At 44.5% G+C, this 20,521-nt stretch overlaps 2 protein-coding genes across 4 annotated transcripts in view; one reads left to right on the plus strand and one right to left on the minus strand.

The window, feature by feature from the left end:
- The window catches only part of PPP1R14D (protein phosphatase 1 regulatory inhibitor subunit 14D), a 40,755-nt gene extending 33,627 nt beyond the window's left edge, over nt 1-7,128 (plus strand). For both annotated transcript variants that reach the window (XM_068193504.1, XM_068193503.1), the window contains one exon: nt 1,733-7,128. In XM_068193504.1, coding sequence (XP_068049605.1) covers nt 1,733-1,801 — 69 coding nt within the window. In that variant the 3' untranslated portion in view covers nt 1,802-7,128. The remainder of the gene's footprint in view (nt 1-1,732) is intronic.
- On the minus strand, nt 6,614-18,765 carry ZFYVE19 (zinc finger FYVE-type containing 19). 2 transcript variants are annotated; one of them, XM_068193496.1, is made up of 11 exons: nt 18,566-18,765; nt 17,919-18,040; nt 15,246-15,299; nt 14,607-14,767; nt 13,255-13,400; nt 12,255-12,369; nt 11,470-11,679; nt 10,893-10,972; nt 10,074-10,184; nt 8,517-8,659; nt 6,614-7,137 (listed from the first exon to the last, which is right to left on the minus strand). In XM_068193496.1, exons 1-11 carry the CDS (start codon nt 18,617-18,619, stop codon nt 7,065-7,067), a joined length of 1,269 nt encoding a protein of 422 aa, XP_068049597.1. In that variant the 5' UTR covers nt 18,620-18,765; the 3' UTR covers nt 6,614-7,064. The 2 variants fall into 2 exon arrangements, with proteins under 2 accessions (XP_068049597.1, XP_068049598.1); XM_068193497.1 differs by lacking the exon at nt 10,074-10,184.
- Between the last annotated feature and the right edge of the window lie 1,756 nt (nt 18,766-20,521).

A 20,521-nucleotide genomic window follows, 5' to 3' on the forward strand; every position in this document is an offset into this window, starting at 1 on the left:
ACATCCTAAGCTGATCAGTCTGAACTGCTATTTGATCCTCAGTGTAGAAAAGCCATAGACAGTGTCATAGCTCACATAACCATTTTTTACACTGTTAACTGAATGTATTCTTAGCTTAAAACACTCTAGGGTTATGAGTGACAAGAATGTAGAATGGACTGGGCAGATAACTGCTGAGCAGTGGCCACGTAGGTTAGTTTTACATATGGATTTTTTCCCCCACATAACTTTGCAAGTTTTTACTTTGAAATAGACAATTGTCCAGACAATCAGAGGCAATACTGTGTGTACGCACCACACAGGGATTCCCTTTGCTGCACTGCAATCCTCTGCAAAATGTGGTCCCCATCACTGCTTCAGCCACATGCACTGCATGTGAACATTCTGCTTGCACATCATCCTTCAGACTCCATGTGTTGTCAAGCCGATGTGGCTGTGCAGTGATGAACATACAGAAAATGAGATTAATGCATGATTGAAATTCAATCACTGAATCAATATTAGTATCACTGAAATTAAACTGGGCTGTAGGAATCATCACAGATACTCTCTTAGCAAGGGTTACAGCAAAGCTGGCAATATGAAATAGTTTTCAGAGTGTCTGAATGTCAGATCTGAGGCAAGAATCTCAAGGGGTAACTGAAGAGCGTTTGCTCTGCTAAGTCAAAAGCTATGAAAGTGTCATGTGGGCAGCACAGCACCTGCTGAATACAGATACTGCTCTCCTGTTGGCAAAAACACATACTTTCACCCTGGGGATCTTGAATCCAGTCCCCTTGAAAGATCACAGCAGCTTAACTGCAGAAGGCAGACAAGAAACTGAAAGGACTGACTGAAAAGAAAGGTATGATGCTAGGAATTTACTTCCAGAGCATGTTGTAGCAACCTCTGATCACACAAGTGAGGACGCTGGGCTTCCACACAGCACAAATGGAAACAAGCTGCAATATTTCCAGTGACCTTGCCTAATTACAAGTACATGTAGCGATGTCTTTGGGTAAGAAAGGCTGCACACCTCTTTATGGGGATGTTACTTGCCATGCAGAGGGTAAAGTTTGCACTAGTTACATTGCCTTCTGCTTGGAATAACCAGATAGGCCAGTTTAGTTCATAGTCCTTGGCTGTGTCAGCGAAGTAGTCAGTGATTGTCTCCATTAACTGCTCATCTATCTGCTCTGCCTGTCCTCAACCCCTGCTCAACATTATCATTAGTCCTACATGTTTTGCTCCACCTCTTCTCTGCCAGCCACTTCCTTGTAGAACTGGCACAGCTCCAGGATGGTTTGCAATTCACAACATGGAGCTCTACTGGTTCAACAAGAGGGACAGCTTGCTTTGCCCTAGATTGGGAGGGCAGCAGAAGTGGGCAGGAGGTTATGGTGGCAACAGGAAGCAGTGGAACCTAAAAGAGAACAACAGCATCCTAAGGTTATCTCACAGTGGGAAAAGGAGGTATCTGGGATACAGAGGGTCAGGCTAGCTCCTGAGAAGAAAGTAAACATGGCTGCTCCAAACTGAGACAGGGGAAGGGGAGGAGCTTTTAGACCCTTCTCATCCATCACAAGGTCATCTCTCCTAAGCCAAAAGATAGGTTTGCTCAATATGTGTAAAAATTTTGTTTTCTGCTCAATGCAAGGGTGAATGTGGGAATGATGGAAACACCTTAGTAATCTGTGAGCTGGTGAGTGCTGGCATTAATACGACATCCTTCTTCAACCAATTCTTCTTGTAGGACTTCATTACGGAATTGCTTAGTCGATTGAGAGGTCTCCGAAGAGTCACCAATCCTCAGAAGAAATGACCTTGCTCACATGGAAAACCCAGCTCTGGTTACAAGGAAACATGTATCTTCCTGACAAAAACCAGGATCAGCAACAGAACTTTTGAATATATTTAGGACTCATTATTATTGAGAAACAGCACCAAGTTTGTGAACTTTGTACCAGTGGTTTGAAGTCTCCACTCCTTCTAGATCTACACACACAGCAGGGAGCTAGATTGTACATTTTCCTGATTCTTAAAGAGTGTGTTAAGCTGAGGAACAGGACAAGACATCCTTCCTTCAGATTCTTCTAGGAATTTCCATGCTGGCCAAGGAGCACTGAATACATTTCTCGGGAGCTCATCGAGACTTCTTTTTTTTGTCCACTGCAAGGAAAACAAGGCATTGGTTATCACTCATTCATCAACATGGAAAATCAGCCACTGTTAAGCTGCACCTCATTTCAGTCTGGCTTGAACCCAACTGTGATCTCCTGCCTGTTACTGCTGTACCTGACTCTACAGCATTGCACATACTTCGTAAGTCTTAATAAGCCTCTGTTTTTTATGAAGGTTGGACAGAAAATATACAATAGTTTGGGTGCACCTGGCCTACTTAAGGGGAAGTTTGTGAAACAGCTGCTAAGGCTAATGGCTATTTTTTTTCCTTTTTGTGGAATTTAAACCTTAAAACTTAGAAGCCTTTTCTAAAGGAACAAGGTCTGGGATTGATTTTTCTCTTAGTTTAAAAAGAAGTTGGAAAAATACTTATTTTATATTAAAACAGAGAAAAACACCCATGCACTGCTTGATTTTGCTCTCTCTCTAGATTCTAAAGAAAAACTGAAGTAATAAAATACCTGCTCCCAACTTCCCTTCAGGGAGCATCTCGGACTGAGTCTTTTGCAGACAGGTAGGTCTCAAAAATGAGCAGTGAAGTAGGACACAGTACCTTGCTGCACAAATTCTTCTGGCTACAACTAATATTTGCCTGGAAAAATACAGAGGAAACTACATCCAGCCTCTCAGCAAGTCAGTAACTTGACACATGTGACTAGGAAATAAGAGCAAATGGAGGCTGATTGCTTAGGCAGAGCGCTCTCACATTATGCCCTGTCCCTACATTGATACCTGCCAGGCAAACACAAGAGATGAGTCTGAGTCACATCCAGAGGAGCTCCTACAGTGCAGAACATTCAAGGCCAGCTTTTGAGTACACCTTTTGTCTGTTTGGTGAGCCAGGGGCAGAAGGGATCAACTATGGAACCAGAGGGACATGCAGGTTAGCTAACAAAAACAAACAAGGATTCTTGGGCTGGACTGGTAATATCTTAAATGCGTTAGTCTTTCCATCTTTATCAGTAGCAGAGTGATGACTGTTATCTTGTTCTTCCCTCCTATTTTCCAGCTGCCAGTGAACAAACTCTAGGTTGTGTCCTCTGAGAGGACAAAATCCAAGCTGCAGTAACAACTTTGATGTAAGGGCCTGCTTCCTTTTACATGCTTTTCTTGTATCTGGCTGGAACCTGGCCAGCCATGGTCCTCATGTCTTGTTCTAAGGCTGCTCCAAGATGTTCTAAACCTCACTCACTAGGCTGGAGAAATGGTCTTTCTTTATCAGGTCCGATATATATCTTTGGTAGCCCTGGGAACATGCCAATTTTGGCTTAATAAGGGGTTAGTGGGACATGCCTACCCTCATGAAATCTCAACTTAATCAATAAAATAACAACAAAAACTTAAATCCAGACCTGCAATGGTTGCAGATCTGGCTTATGGATGACACCTGCTAAGACTCGTGTAACACACCCCTTGAGAAAGGAGAGCAGCATATTGACAAAAAGCTCTGAGCACTGGTAAAAAACGACTAGGATCAAACAGAAGTTCAGGTGGAAGAGCTAAGTGGACAGGACATGAGGAAAGTGTCCTAAACTAGAGATGCAATTAGCTACAGTACAGCAGTATAGGAGTTCAGATTACTTACATACCTCACTAACAGGCTTTGTTTTATTCTGCTGAGTTGCAACAGCACAAAGACATGACATGCCTCTCCTCTGGCCCAAGAGAAATAGTTTCTTCCCCCTGGGAACTGTTCTGTATTTCCTCAATATGGAGCGATGCAAAAAGAATTTTTGTCTGTGCTTTAAGGTCTTGTTAGAATCAAAGACAAAGCAGGTTCTGAAAACTCTGGTTGACCAAAGTTGTCTTCATGCTTATTCTGCAAGTAGCAGGAAAGGAGTAAGGTGCAGATCCTATAATGTGCACTTGGTTTTGATACATAAGGAATTCTGATACATAATGATACCTGAGCACACTGAGATCAGGGGAGTAAGGCAACATGTGGCCAGTGGTAGATGGTTTCTCAGCTCACTGGTGCAAAAGAAAAAGCAACATAATGCAATCAGAGTAACATCTGTTTTGTTTCATTCTTAAGCAGTAGTAAATCACACTTGGTTTGATTTACATTTTAGCTGCTCTCACACTAGACCACAAAGATAGATTAAAATCAATGCTTGAAAAAAAATTTTTTAACAAACATCTTCCAGTTAACTTTGCTGTTTCTCAGCACCACCACTAGTGTAAGTATGTAGATACTGTCTAAGAATGTTGCTTGAAAGGAACTTTGCTCTCTTGATTATACTAAGATAACCCAATGTATGAAAGTTCACGAGCTTTTCTAAATTGAAATAATGTTGGAGTGGAGCCCACATTTGATAATTCACATACAAACATTTTGAGAGGGAAAGACAATCCCTCATGACTTACTACAAAGACAAGAGCAAACAAGTTGAATCTCTTTCTGGAAGATGCCAAGCTGTCTTCTGTCATTGAACACCAATGCCTGTCAGGAATTGACTGTTACCAGAATCTTTGTTTACCAGCACCTTTTCAAAGACAAGGACAGGGAGTAAGCAACACAGCTAACAGTGCACTGCCCACTTAAAGGTCATGCAGCATTCCTCTTTCACAACACAGATTCAGCTAGGTGTGCTTCCTGCAGACAGCCCATCTGGATACCCCTCTGCCCCTCCTACATGGAGTTTACTGAGGCAACAGCTACAGTGGGAATGGCTTTTCAGGGGAAAGTGATTGGGCTACTACTAAAATGCCCCATTACATGCAGAAAGTGCAGCAGCCACAAAAATGTCCATTAGTGGTGCAGGGAAAGCAGAAGCTTGCATCTATATGACTTGAAGAGAGTCTTCCATGTATGACTAAGTTCTATTTCAGGTAATGGGTTGGGTGCATTTCTGGATTCCTTGGGATGGCCCCACAGAAACCAATCTGGGAATCTAAATAAACTGCTTCCGGCTGCAACCTGCTCCATTACTACTGATGTGAACAGGGCAGGGCTTACAAGACAGAGGCTGCCTAACTGCAAGGGAGCTCAAAGTTTTGTTGTGGCTGATGAAGCATTCAAAAGTGTTGCAAGTATCATACCAGCTCACACTAAGATATTGAAAAACCCAGCAGCTGTAAATCAAGAAACAAAATTACTACTAACTGCTTGGAGAAGACACAGGCTGAAGCTCAACGCAGTGGATCAATTTAGGAGAGAAATAAGAGCAGATAGTTGCACCTTCCCCTGTATATGTAAAACATGAAGGCTTTAACCTCAGATAGAACTGGGCTGTCTTACTATCAGACTAAATATCCATGTCAAATAGCAATGAAAAAGTGTCACTCCTATGATAACATAACCAAGGAACACCATTTTGCTTTGATTTTTAAGACTGCAAGCTCCTCAGGACTTATTTAAATAACTTGCTTAAATTTTGTGTATCACAGGGTTAATTGTGAGCCCTTGCATCAGAACAACTCAAGTAGTTTTCTCATCTACCTGTCTCAAGGAGACAGGCACTGGTGAAGCAAGGGCTGCCAGGAGAAAGAAGATCCTCCACAGAAGTCAGGTTTTGCCACCCCTACCTAAGAAAAGGTTTTGATGGCACTGTTGGATACGCTTGCCATTTTTAGTGTGTTAACCTAAAGTATTACTATTCTACATTATTTGAATCAGGTTTTTGTTGAAGAGTCTGATCCAGCAACACATTAGCAGAAATCCACCTTCAACGGTGGTTTAATTCATTTGCTGTCCTCTGACCAGGGTGCAGGTAAACACTGTTTCATCACTTCACCTTGGAGGCACTGACCTTAAGCACGGGGGCAAGGCAGACAGCTGGGAGTGGCAGTGGCAAACCAGACAGGCAAGATTCATTGGAAATTCCCTGTCAAGGGCAAATCCTTTATTTTGTTGCAATTGGAATTTGTCAGCCTTAGAGAGCTCTCTCAGAAATCACATTATTTGGCAAGAACTCATCCTGGTGGAATAATAGAGCATGTTTACAGCCAATTTACTTGGGTATTTGAAGCAATTCTGGGTGTTCTGGGCACTGGGAAATGCCACTTGCATCTGGATTGTCTCCCAGGAGGGATATGGACATATGCAACTGAGCTTCTCTCATAACCAGATGAAGAGCATCACACCGGTAACATCTTTATCCTACCAGGGGATCAAATAATAAACAAAGTCAAATCCTGCTTTCAGAGTAATACACAACTCTTTCAGACTAACATGTTGCTCTTACAGATGACATGACCTTGGCACAGCCACTGCAGGCCACAACACTGTATCAGTAGCAGATTACCTATTCAAAGGATCCTTCCTTTCATGTCAGTGAGCAACACTGCCCTGTATCTTTTCCAGATGTGCCACAGAAACATTTTTGATGACTTCACTATTCTTCATTTCTTTCCCTAGGCTGCTTGATACTAGGACTAACATACCGTTATATGAAAGCAACACGTTGTTAAGGACTATCAGGCATTTTCAGAAGAGACTTTAACCACAGGCCTCTGTAAATAACTTTTATTATGCTTTGCAAGTTCCCATCACACATGTGACCACAATGCAGACATTTTTCTTGGTGCAAAGTGCTTTACTGCCCGTTGAACCAGTGTATAAGGTGTTAGTAAAAGCAGGAAGTTATTTATCAGCCAGTCAGTACTGCCTTAAACACACATCTTTCCTGCTACATTGTTTTACCATCTGTATTTATGGACTTGTAGCCACCTCCTCATATCAAGTCCTCATTTATCCCCAAGCATGCACAGCAAACCCTGCACTTCTCAGGTGTATCTGTGAAGACCAAGTCACACGCCTTCCAAGCCTCTCTCAAATTACAGCACATCCTTTAACTGTCCAAAAATCACCCGTTTTGGCTGCAAATCCACTTAGATTCTTCCCATCTGGCCGGCTCCTCTGTTTTCCCATTCTTCAGCTCCTTTTCTGCCCATAAGTGGGGTCACTTCTGTTTGCAGGGAAGATGATAGCGGGAGGTGTGGTGGTCCTTCAGGTCAAACTCCTCATGGCCTTCCCTAAGAAGCAAATACAAAGTGCACTCAGAAGTAAATACCCAGGCCAGGAACTCACCCTTAGCCACTGCACAAGATATCTCCCAGCAGCCCTTAACCAGAAACTCATCCCAAGGATTGGCTGTGAGGACCTGACTGGCAGCCATGTGGACTAACTACTTAAGATATTTGCTTGCAATAGAAATTTCTGAGGTGCATTATGGGAAAGTTTGTTCATCCTTGTCAGCTGGATTTGAAAATGACAACAGGTCCTTCTGTTTCTTTCCCTCTTGAAGAGATTCATGTAATTCATGGCTCATTTTCAGCACTGTGTCTGTGATTCCAGGGACATTAGCACCTGTGACAACAGACAAAATGACAGTCCCCTCCAGAAAACTCTGGAAAAATACTGAAAATTATGCAGTGTATTGGCAGTTGTCTTAACCATGCTCAGGAGCAGGCAGTGTTGAGTAAGACACAAGCCTAGATCCGCAGTGTGTGGATGATACACTCACCTGCCAGACTGTTAAATCTGCTTTTACTGATGTTTGCTGTCAGATACTTTTGTTCATATGCTTTGTTTTTAATAATCAAACACTGCCAGTCATATGTTTTCTGAATATTTTCATATGGATTTCCCCCACCGCATTTGCATTTCCCTGCAAATACATATGCAGGAAATGAGAGAATACGCACAAAAAGCATCTCTTATTATTCCAACCACATTTTGAGCAACCTGCTGTCACTGATCTGAGAACCCAGACAACTACCCAATACTTCTGAGGCATGAGAAGTCACACAACCTGTTAGAAATAACTTTGTATTCAAATGAATTAACCCTCCAAATCTGAGACATGAAAATTTTGTCAAAAATCAATCTACACATGTTTAAGAACAAAGACTACAGCTGCTGCATGGCCTGACTGGTGAAAAAAGGCTCACACATACACATTTCAATGAAGAATTTTTTAATATGGTTTAGGATTACAAAGTCTCAACCTAAGAAAACCCTCAGGAATTCATATTATCTGATCTCCCCCTTTAAGGGAATCCAGCCTAGGTCATCCATCAATGGCATTAACAAGCCATAGGAGTCACTGAACAATGGTCTCATTTATCCCATCCCACGTAATGCAGCATATCAGCTGCTCCAGAGAACACTCAGACAATGTGCTGAAACATGCACTGAAGCATTTCTGCCTAGGACCAGTTTAGTCCCTGAAGCCTGAGACAAATACTGATCTCACAAAGTATTTCTCTAACAACCAGCATTCAGCTCAAATCTGGATTCCTCAAATCTTGCCTCCTACTGCCTGTTTTTCTGCCTAATGAGAAAAACATCCAAAGGGGGCCAAGCTTACCTTTGACCCACTTCTCAGACCCAGAGGAATTGCAAGACTCACCAAAAACAGCGCTGACAGTAGAGGTCCCCGTCACAGCCATGGCAGCGCAAAGTGGCATCTTCGTTGCAGATGCAGCACCAGGGTAACTCATCCTCATCGCTATCATCTGCCCTTGCAAGAGCTGTGGTGGCTGGAATGTGGCTCTAATTCGCATAGAAAACAAGAGACAGAGAGTTCAAACCCCAGCACAGACAATAAAGGACCTTAACTGTAACGCATTTTGGCCACAGTGACCTGTTCCATAGTACACAGTTTCCTCTCTGTCGATCCTAAGTCTGTGAGACGAACTTACCCAGAGTGCAGGGACAGGCTACATATGCATCTAGTTGTTAAATAAAAACCCAAGGTACTTTCTAGAATTTGGGTTTAAATCTACGTTGCTTGGAATGTAAACAGGTTTTCAGCCTCATTTATTGTCTGCATTGACATACACCCGCATGGCGTGTGCTGTGTTAAGGGGATAAAGCTCAGATATTCTGGCAGGCACCACAACGATATCATGTGACAGACAATTCCTGCTGCAGAAGCAAGAGATCAAACAGTTTTGCTGAAAGGGGCTATGTGGGAAGGGAAAGGAATGTGGAGGTGGGGACATTGTTTTCTCCCTTTTGTGGGAAGAAAACTGTGGGACAAAGGAAGTGCTTTGCCAAAAGGTCCCTACTATTCATTCATACCTGAGGCTGGGACAAAAAGATCTTCTGAAATCATAATCTAAATATATCCATACAGCCAACTATGGCCTCCTTCTCCCTTACAGAGAACTCTTGTGGAACTGAAAACACACTGAGGCATAGTGCCTGGACACTGGCAAAGGCAGCTTCCTGACACATTCTTTTCCTAACACTGTCTTTTGCATCAGCAATCCCAGAAATGCAAGGTGTCATACCTGAGATGGATGTTTTTGATAATGTTTACAATTATATAATTTCTTCCACTGGGAGCAGGCCTGACAGGTGCCTGTGAGTCACAGGTGCATTTAATTCTTGTAATACACATTAGAGATTATGTATATATTTTCACGGTAGGCCAGAATCCACTCTGAGCATAGGGTATCCTGCTACTAATTCCTTCCTCTGACATAATATGAGAACACGAACAGTAGAATACTACCTAGAGTTCTATCCTGCACATGCTGAAAGCACTGGTAAACCTCCCATTTACTCTGCTTCAGATTGTATGGTACTAGACCATGGCCTTGTTGATCTTATTATACATATATATACATGTATAATTCTCTAATATCCATATTGTGAGGTGTCTACCAACTTCTCTTGGTTTACACGACTCTGTAACATTCAAGACAAAGCCAGCCTGAAAAGAATTGTATTCCAGGGAACAATTCCTTTTATAAGTACAAGGATGATTCACAGCTGAGCTCAGAGCTGGTCAGCCTTGCAGAAGCTGCTTGGCTTGTTAGCTCTGGAGAAACTGGTTGGTTAATTTTTTTTTTCTGCATCAAGCCTAGGATACAACAAACTTTTGCTGCAGAACTGTACACTCCTGTCATCCTGGAACATTCCAGACAACAGTTCAAGAGAACCTGATCATTTCACTGACCTTTTGCTTTGCTGGCTTACACAGGTTCTGTTGTGAGGGTCCTGGTTGGGTGGTCTGATCTGGGGGAATGTTGAATCCACTTGCTTCATCCAGGGCTGCTTCCTCTGTGAGCTGGTAACAACACAAAGCAAGAAGTCTCTTGTTTCAAACACAGCTGTGAGCCTCATTCTAGGCCCTAAACCTCCTGCACTTGATTCTGTCATGCAGTAACAGGAGATGACAAGTCTGAATGCAGCTGGTGTTACCCAGACAGATGTAAGCTCGCTCTGCACTCGGAACACTGTGTGTCCATTGTGGACAGTCTGCAGCAGCAGGGGCCTGCAGCTCACACACTCTGCTTTGCAGTGCAGCTAGCAGGCCCTCAGCATCATGCTAATCACACACATCTTACATATCAGACAAACCTAAGCTCAGGTCTGCCTGCAAGACAATTCAGAGACATTTTAGGGAGAAATGTAGGCATAAGCTGAGCTACACAGCACACATCTCATCATCCATGTTCTAACTGGCTGGAGGAAAACGCAGAACAAGAAGAGAGGAAGTACCAGCAAAGTGTGGTTATACAAGAGACACATGCAGACCACAAGAGACACTAAGCACGAATGAGAAAGACAATGTGACAGACTAGAAGTATTGTTTTCAATTGCCTGTCAAATAGTTGAATTGCCCATGGGAGCTAGTATTGGAAAAGCACTAGGAAAGTAAGGAAGGAAACTCTTCTCAGGAACAGAAACACAGCCTTTGTATGCTCACCAGGTAACACACACAAAAGACATAACCAACAAGAAGAAAAACAAGGCCACAGCTGCCACTTCTGACCTGTTTCAGCACTCGGCGAATGGCCTCCTCCTCAGCCACTTCCTCATCACTGTCAGGGAGCTTATAGGTTTCCAGTGTAACTGTAGGAGTAGGAAATGTGAGACTGTAACTCACACCTGCCTCAAGCCTTGTGCACACTAATGTACCACAGACAATTGTTTGTGGTGTGAGCTGGCTGTGGCATTCTGGCTCTGACCTTTTAAGGTGCAGGTTCCTCATAAAGGACGTTACTGTTTATTTTTAATACTTGGAAGAGAGATGGAAAAGATCCCCACCAAAACTAGAGTTTTGCTTTTAAAAGTTTTGTTAATCTCACCAGAGCATGCTGGAATTATCCCAAAGAAGGATGCAAGACAAAGCAGTCTGACCTTACAGCTCCAGCCTTTACCCTCAACTTAGATCTTTTATATTGATTTCATGACGAACCAACCTGTACCACTTTGCAGGACCAAAGAACCAAATCTTAGTCTGTTTCTTGCAGAACAGAAGAATTAAATGGATAAACACTAATAAAGAATTTACTCTGTCATAGCAGCTCCATTCCTCTCTTGGCACTGTATTTTCATCTGCTACCCACCTTTCTCTGGGTCCTCGCCTTTGAGTGCTGCTAGTCTCTTGGCAACCTGTAGGATCTTTTCCTGCCTAGTGTTCTCTTCCCACAGCTCAGCAGCAGCTTCTGCCAGAAGTTTATTCTTCTCTTCCTCTAGCTGTTTTAGGTCCAGATTTGCAGGGCAAACACAATCTTCACTTCCCCGATTGAGATCATTCAAACTGTGGCTACTAACAGCTGCAGACAGACACACAGAACACACTGCTGACTCAGCAGCAATGTTCCTTGGGCACAGAAAACATGACAGATAATGCTATGAGAGCAGCTTGCTGCTCTCCATGAATCTGGATAACGAGAGGGAAAGGCATGCCAGTAGGATCTTCACTGTACATGAAGAGAAGAAAATGAGCTGATCTGTGGCCTACAGTGAGTTTACAGAGAAAGCAATGCAGCCAGCAAGATAATGGTATGCCAGATTCTGATGCTGATGTTTTGTAACAGTGCACAGGTGCATTAAGAGTAGCAACAGCTCCTCCTCAGGGAGGAGTCACTTTAGAGAAACAGAGAATCTGAATAATACAACCCTGACAAGAAGGAACTGTCTCCAAGCAAAGACGCCGAGACCCAGCATGGAGAGATGACCCACCAAGAGATGGCTGCTCTTGGTCACTGCAAGGGATTTTAAGGGGAAGATATGGACAAACTGGACACTCAGCTCACCTGTAAGTTACATAGGGAGGCACAAACTCCCTTCTCAGCATAGCACATACATTATTAGACATAAGCAGGTCTTTAGAAGCCAAAACAGATACCTTGAGTCTGAACTTTTGGTCTGTAATGCTCATCAATGGCAGCCTCCTCAGACAGTTGAGTTAACAGGTCATCTGTCTGCTGGACCAGACTTCGGGTGTCCGGGGGTTGGTGTACCTAAGAAACCAGGTGAGTGTGGGAAAATGCAAATGAGAGAAAGGCAGCATACTCAGTCAAAGGAGAATTATGGCAACCAAGATCACCCTAGATGGGAGCAGTATACAAAGATGCCTCCACTGACATTGAGAATCTCAGTTTACAGTTATGTGGTGTAAGATTTGTAAGGGCTTCATTTTCAGAGGTGCTCAATGTACACAGCTCTTAGAGCAGTCACCCAAACAAGGCAAAGGGGTGCTGAGTGTATAGAAACACATGCTGCTGGGTCCCAACTCCAGCTCCACCACCATCTCCAGTGTGAACAAAGTGCCATTCTCAACAGTGCCAGCCAGCAAGCCCCAAAGAGACCTATGATAACAGCTGGGCATACAGCTGAAAGAACCATAAGGAAATGGTATCTTGGGGGACAAGATCATTCCTATAGGCTTTCAAGGCATATATCCAACAAATTCCTCTGCAAACTCAGAAAAATCACGCTGGGCTTCCATTTCTGGGAAAATTAACAGGACTCTGCCCAGCTGATATGCAGTAAATAGATGTAATTAGAAGATAGGGCTGATAAGCCTCCAACACAAACAGCTCTGAAAAACTATAACCACTCATGTACATAAATGAGTTGAGAGTAAAAAACCTCAGCATCTATTGTTAAAAATAAACACAAACTACATCTAGCATAAAGGAACATGCTGCATTCAAATTGAAGCAGTGAACGAGTAAAGGCTGGTGATTTGCTTCTGGAGCAATGACACAATCAGGAAACAGATTTCTGAAGAAAACTACCTGGACACAAAAAAGCTGAAGAAGGAAGAATGGTTAGCATGCTGTGACACCAGTAACTGTGTCAGCTCAGAATAAACTGCTGACTAAAGAGCTGAGGGAGCTTACAGGTCTGGGAGCTTGGGAAGGAGGATCTCTACCCTGCAGGACAGCCAACCGGTCCTCCATTTCCTGTGTGGATGGAACAGGTCCTCGGCCATCCTCCTTCAGGGCTGCCAGCCTAGCTTCGATCTCAGCCTGAGTAGGGATGGACTCTGCAATTCACAATAACCCAAGGGAGGAGATTATTCTGTTATTGAAAATTAAAAGCTACAAGTTTTTTTTTCCTTAAAATTGTATTTCATTCTGGAATCAGACTCTGAACACCTGAGCAAAAACCTCGCCCAGCCCTGACGTGAATGAAGGGTCATACTGCAGTGACTCAGAGACTACCCTGATGCTAAGTGCTATCCCTTTCTTCCAAGTCCTTTCCTTCTTCACAGTTTATCTCCTAGCCATATGATTAGGAGATATGGGTGATGTCATTTGGAAATCAGCTGACTTGGGATTCTAGGGACAGGTAGAGAAATGAGTGTAATTTAGGCACTTCAGTTCAGTTGGTCCCACATCTCCTAATGCAATCCCAGCCTTATCAGACTGAAACTCTCCCCTGCCACATAACGGATGAGAGGCAATGGCTGCAAGTTATTCCAGGGGAGGTTTAGATTTGATATTAGGAAAAACTGCTTCACAGAAAGGGTTGTCAAGCACTGGAAAACGCTTCCCAGGGAAGTGGCTGAGTTACCATCCTCGGAGGTATTCAAAAGATGTGTAGATGTGGCACTTTGGGATATGGTTTACTGGTGGACTTGGCAGTGCTGGGTTAACGGTTGGACTCGATGATTCTATGATAACCAGGTAACCACTCTGAAGAGTGTTTTTTTTCTTTTAGAGACCACATGTAACATTTAAATTAGTTTATTCTCATGTAAGCACCTCAAAGCAGTCCCAGAAACTGACAGTTGTGGACTGGGATGAAAATTCTTTCTTTCTTTGTGAGACAAGGATGGTCAGAACACAGTCCCACAGAGACTGGAATGCTGTTGCCCAAGACAATGACTTACAGAAAACCTTCTTCAAAAAAGTTTGGCCAAAGACTTTCATTTAATTCTACTCCACGTGGGTTTGACACAGGTTTTTACCTCAAAAACGGAAAATGAGGAAGTGATTTTACAGGTAAGACACTGCTCCAAAACTGAGAAACCCAAGAACCAAAATGAAACTGGAACATTGGTCTAAAATCATTGTAGAAGTTGGCCATTGTGGCAGCAGACCTTAGATGCTCTGTCCTATTTAAAGCCTTCATCCTCGTAATATCACAGCCACTTAAAGCCGAGCACTTCCCTCTCCCCTCCAGGTTCCTTGTTTCCCAAATAGCAGTGTTACCATCCAAGGTATTTATGGTGTTCTCTAAAACTCACTTGGTTTCCTTTCCTCCCTGAGCCTCTCCAGTCTCTCTGCAATAGCTCTATCCTCTTTTGAGAGCCCCTGGTATCTGCAGCCTGCTCGACCTGGGGGTTTTGCAGTTGCCTTCTGTTGGTCTTTCAGCTGGTTTTGTTTAGCCTCAAAAGCTGCTACACGCCTGTGACAAGGATGGAAATAATACATGTCAATTAAGAACAGGGATTTTAACCCAGAGATAAGAAAACATCCTCTGTGAACCCAACAGGCTATCTAAAGCACTCTCTCCAATATCAGCACAATAAAGTACTCCTAAGAGTAAGGAAAACCTTAGCTCACAAGAACAACACATCTGGCAGCACTTCCCAGCAGACAAGCGACATTTCACCACAAGGCTCCTGTTTCCAAGCCAACTCTGATCAGCCACAGATGATTGCAGGCAGGTGGCTGTTCAGAAGTCTATTCAAAAGAGCAAACCTCCCACCCCTCCAAACAAACAAACAGCCCAAACAGCAAAACAAAAGCTCCATCCTTAATCTAACTCTGAACAAGCAAATACCCATACCACAAGCCCTACTTTTGTTAGTATCCATAGGGGAAGAGGAGGCCCTAAAAGGCTCATCTGCAGTAGAAAGAACTGCTTGGCAAGTGCAACTCACTTTTTGTAGTTTTCTGGTGGTGACCATTTCGCTGAACTGCTTTGGGATCCTTCTCTGAAAGACAAAAATTATTTCTCTGAACCCAAGATACTGACAAAACTGACAATCATCTAGTCTCTCATCTCAAGAGGAATCAGTAGGTGTTTCTTGACCTCTTGGTACAGCCCCTTTCATAACCTCATTAATACTGAGAGGAGTCAGCTTATGCAAGGGATTAAGACAATATAGCTGCCCAGGACAGAAGGAGACTTCATCTCTGTCCTTTGGGCCAGTTGTTTTGCATCTGGACAGAATGTGACTTAATACGGTCACCAGTGATCCAAAGGAGGTGGGGCTGAAATACCCTTGCCTCCCACAGCCTGCACCTCCCAGTTCAGAGCAGGTAGGGAGTACTTAGGTAAGACTCCCAGTGTAATTAGCTTCCATGCAGCAGGACACTCTGGAAGGAGCTGGGACATGCAACAAACACAGAATTATATAACATACAAGTAAAACAAAGTGTTACAAAAGTTATTATATAACATATTACAAATCACTTGAACCCTACATACCTAAAACATGTCTAATTCTTCTACTTTGCTGTGTTCAGGCTGAAGGACTAAACTAGACACTTATCTAAGTTAGTTAGCATATTTTATTCATTTTTAGAAATCACAGCTAAGGCCCATATAGTAATGACTGAATGCAACTTTGCTGGAATGCTTTCCAAAGTTCTAAGGCTTCAATTCTGAAAGCCATTTGCATGAAGAACAACAACACATGCAGCTTACAGAACTGCAGCCTGTGTGTATTACCTGCAGGACAGGATGCCATCCAGAGGGACCTGGACAAGCTCAAGAAGTGGGCCCTTGGGAATCTCATGAGGTTAAACAAGACAAAGTGCAAGGTGCTGCACTTGGGTTAGAGCAACTCCCGGTACCAACACAGGCTGGGGGATGAACAGATCGAGAGCAGCACTGCCAAAAAGGACTTGGGAGTGCTGTGAACAGGAGGCTGGATGTGACCCAGCAATGTGTGCTCATGGCCCAGAAAGCCAACTGTGTCCTGGGCTGTATCCAGAGCAGCATGGCCAGCAGGGCAAGAGAGGGGATTCTACCCATCTCTTCCTCTCTCATGGGACCCCACCAGCAGTGCTGCATTCAGCTCTGGGGTCCCCAGCTGAGGACAGACATGGACTTGTTGGAGTGTGTCCAGTGGAGGCCACCAAATTGATTAGAAGGATGAAGCACATCTCCTGTGAGGAAAGGCTGACAGAATTGGGATTATTCAGCCTGGAAAAGAGACAGCTCCAGGGTGACCTAACTGCAGCCTCCAGTACCTGAAGGAAACTTCCAGGAAAGATGGAGAAGGACTTTTTAAGAAGATCATGTAGTGACAGGACACAGGGGAATGGTTTTAAACTGAAAGACCACAGGTTTAGATTAGATACTATTAAAAAATTCTTTACTTGGAAAGTGGTGAAACACTGGAATAGGCTCCCCAGAGAAGCTGTGGATGCCCCATCCCTGGAAGTGTTCAAGGTCAGGTGGGATGGAGCTCTTAGCAACCTGGTCTAGTGGCAGGTGTCCCACCCACAGCACAGGGGCTGGAAATGGATGATTCTTAAGGTTCCTTCCAACCCAGACTCTTCTATGATTCTATAATCTACCTGCTATCCAGTCACAGAAGATTGTTTTTCTGCTGTAGCTCTCCAGTGCTGATATTAAAATTATGAGACAAAAACACCCAGAGGAAACGTCAAGACAGGCAGCCCTGTTTTCTTAATGGCTTTGAAGTTGTGAAGGGAAATCAGAACATTTCAAAACTGAAAAGACTGAATACTGTCCTTCCCTGTTTTCAGCAGCCCATGAAAAAGAAGACCTTCACTAATGAGGCTCTTCTCCTTTAGATACCTGCAGAGCCAGAAAATTCCCCCCTTGCTGGTGAAAATTCCTTGCTATAGGAGAAAAGTGAGGAAAAGGAACAAGAGAAATGCAAGAGAAAAAGGAGGACACAGATGAAATGAATTGACAGAGGAATTCTGGTATACACCTGTGTTCTTGTGTTGCTTGTTCAAGTGTATAATCCTGCTGCCACTGAATTACATGTTTTGTTTTCAACAGGAAGTCTACTGGTTATGTTTGCAAATAATTTTTAAAGTTTCCTTTTAAAAGCAAAAATTTTATAGATTTTAGGCTACAAAACTTTATGTCTTCAGGCCACACATAGCAGAGATCCCTCAACAAGAAGGATTTATGTCATCGTTTGCCCACAGAATTAACTTTGAACATCTTATCGTCAGGCTACTCATCTATCACATCTTGAGAAGACTGCCAGAACTGTTAAAGCAGTGTAGATTTCTGGACAAAAACACACTGTGGCTTAACCTCGGCCCATCTAGTTAAACTGTCCACAGGAATTCAGTGACCATCCATGAAGATTAAAACTGATGTTTCAAACTACTTTTTCAACCATAGAGAACAGGAACAAATCCTGCTTCCTATTTTAGGACTGCATAGCTCATACAACAACAAGTTCAGAGATGTCCTGTCTTGAAATTCTGGGGTACAGGCAGCAACCATGCACATATGGAAAGCAGAGCTCTTCTGCAGAAATCTGCAACACCACATGGAATGTAAACTGAAGGAAAAATGCAGCAAACTGTCTTTGGGTGAAGAAACACTCCTGTCTTACCCAGTTAGTTTTCCATAGCACTGCTTGCACACCTTCTGCTGAGTGTTCCCACAGCGGGGGACAACAGCACTGAAGCTCCGGCAGCCCGAGCAGAAGGAGCGTCCGCAGCTCTTGCAGCCACACTGCAGAGACAGGAGAGAGGGGCACCACAGGCCTTCACCATCTCGCCACCACACTGGTGCCGCTTGCGGGCACAGTGCCCGTGCCGAGGCACACACAAAATCATGCTGGGGTTAGGGTGATTTTTTGTGATAGAACTGTTTCACCAGCTGCTGCTGAAATGGAGACTCAAGAACCTTGGAGCACCAGCAGATGACTCCTGCTGGGAGCAGAGTCGCCTCTTCACCCCACAGTATAGCGAAGTGTGTGTGTGTGAATTGTCTGAGATCATGACAGAATCCTGGATTAGAGGGATGGCATTCAACGACTTTTTGGGTTTTTGGTCAGTAATTTCTCATATTTGAAGACAAATCGGAATTAGGCACCACGAGAGCTCAGTAAGCCAGGGCAACAACGCCAGGACGCTGGCCGGGAAGCGTGTCTCGGCGCCGGGCGAAGCAGTTCCCGGTTCCCTTCTCAGAGCCTCGCACGGCGGGGGAGGCACCCGCGGGACCGGCCCGTTCCTGACCCCCCGCAGCCGGACTTGCCTCTTTCTTGAAGACAGAGAACTTGGACGCACACCCATAGCACCGGCTATCCATGGCGCTACCGCCCCAGCCCGCCCTCAGGCACGGCGCTGCACCCCCGCTATCCCAAGCTCCATGGTCTCTCCGGTGCCGTGGCTGCCTCAGGCCCAAGGATCGGCGGCGAGCGGGGCTGTCACAAGCCGGGAGCCGGGGACACCACCCTCCCGTCCCCTCAACACAGAGCTTCTGGAGACGCACGGCCCTAAGGGAGTTGTAGTCCCTTGCGCCTCCCTTCCCGCCTTCAGACGCCAGGAGGCTCTCCGCAAATAAACTACACTACCCAGAGCTCCACACGATCCCGGTGCCTGGCCGGCTCGGCTACCATCGCCGCGCGATGCACTGTGGTACATGCAGTCTGGTGCTCCTGCCCGCCCCCGCCGGAGGCGCCATGGCCCAGAGGGCATTAGCTGGTTTTGGAGGTTAATGAAAAAAGAACGTGTATTCTCTAAGGCTGAGAGTGTTGCGCTCAAGCTACTCTGGGCTTTTTTTTTTTTTTTTTTTTTTTTTTTTTTTTTTTTTTTTTTTTTTTTTTTTTTTTTTTGTCCTAAACCTGTGGTGAGATCCTGGCTCAGAATAGCAAGAATCAGCTGAACAGCAAAATTCCAGTTATCCCCAGCCCATCCTTCTGCCTGTGTTGATCTGCCTGCCCTCAGGAGTTAAATGTCCTGCAGTGTTTGCAGAAAGAGTCACGGAGTGCAAATGAGTCATCCTGTTAACCGCGTGGGTTTGCAGGTACATTGTGCGTTCTTTCCAGTTTAATATATAACCCCACCTTGTAAAGATCTACACAATTACATTAGGAAACTGACTGATTTATTCAAGGAAGTAAAACTCATTAATATCAGAATAAAGCTAAATTTAAAGGGAAAAAAAAATAGAGGGTTCTCTCAATCTTTCAATTTTGGCATTTGTTTGCTTGTTGGGGTTTTTGTTTGGTTAGATTTTTTAATGGTAAAAACCATTAGAAAGACAAGCGGAAGCTAAACTTCGTACCTGTCCAGCAATTGTGTTAGAGACCACCTGAACATTCCAGGTATTGTAGACATAAAGCAGAGACTCGAGACAAATATAAACTCAAATAAAAGGCTACATTGTCTTTGCTAGTGAGCTGCTCAATGGGAAAACAGGAACAGGAGACTTCAATCGTGATGTTACAGTGCAACCTACCGATTGACAGGCGGAATTTGGAGCGCAGCTCTTGAAGAGAAAACACGAGCAGCAGCCCAAGGGATCCTTCCCATCCCTGGAGCAGCGCCAGCAGAGGAGCGCGGGGGTACCCGCTAGGGAGACGGAGCCTCCCTGCCGGGAACCGCCTCGGCTGCGGCGCCGCTTGCAGCCGCAGGCGCGGCCGGCGCGGGACGAGCCGTCAGTCTCCGCCGTCTGCAGAAGCAGCGCTTCCCGCTGCCGCTCCCTGCCCGTGTCCGCCAGAGGGGGCCCGGCCCCCGCCGGTCCCCGGCTCCTGAGCCGAAGGCCGTTCGGCAGCAAAGCCCCAGCAGCTTTCCTTTAATTTCTGGTTTTTGACCGCGGATGTTTCCCATGGTAAAGCGAACTCGATTATAAAATCCTATGTGACGACTTAGCCTATAAGGTTTTCAAGTTCTATTTGAAGTGCAGGAGAGATTAAATGGGTTTTGGATTGTGTGTCTTCTTGCCAAACTCTGTTTTGCACAGCAAGTTGTACATTCTCTGTCCTACATAGTTACAGCTACTCTGCTCTGGGCTGCTCCCACCTGGAGTGCTGCATCCGGGTCTGGAGTCCTCAGCACAGAAAAGACAAGGACCTTGTCTTCTGGATGTTGGAGCACATCCATAAGAGGGCCACAAAGATGATTAAGAAGCTGGAGCACCTCTCCTATGAGGACATGCTGAGGGAGTCGGGTTGAGTAGAGTCAAGAGATGAGAGGGGTCTGGGGTGAC

The sequence above is a fragment of the Anomalospiza imberbis genome, chromosome 6 (assembly GCF_031753505.1).
Source record: "Anomalospiza imberbis isolate Cuckoo-Finch-1a 21T00152 chromosome 6, ASM3175350v1, whole genome shotgun sequence".
Lineage (NCBI taxonomy): Eukaryota > Metazoa > Chordata > Aves > Passeriformes > Viduidae > Anomalospiza > Anomalospiza imberbis.

Excerpts from the sequence above, each read along its gene's own strand:
- ZFYVE19 (XM_068193496.1), bottom strand. The coding sequence starts at position 18,619 with ATGGATAGCCGGTGCTATGGGTGTGCGTCCAAGTTCTCTGTCTTCAAG. Across the intron at positions 18,041-18,565 it reads TCTCTGTCTTCAAGAAAGAG|TGTGGCTGCAAGAGCTGCGG; the intron begins GCAAGTCCGGCT and ends CTGTCTCTGCAG. Across the intron at positions 13,401-14,606 it reads CAGGGAGGAAAGGAAACCAA|AGTCCATCCCTACTCAGGCT; the intron begins GTGAGTTTTAGA and ends TGTGAATTGCAG.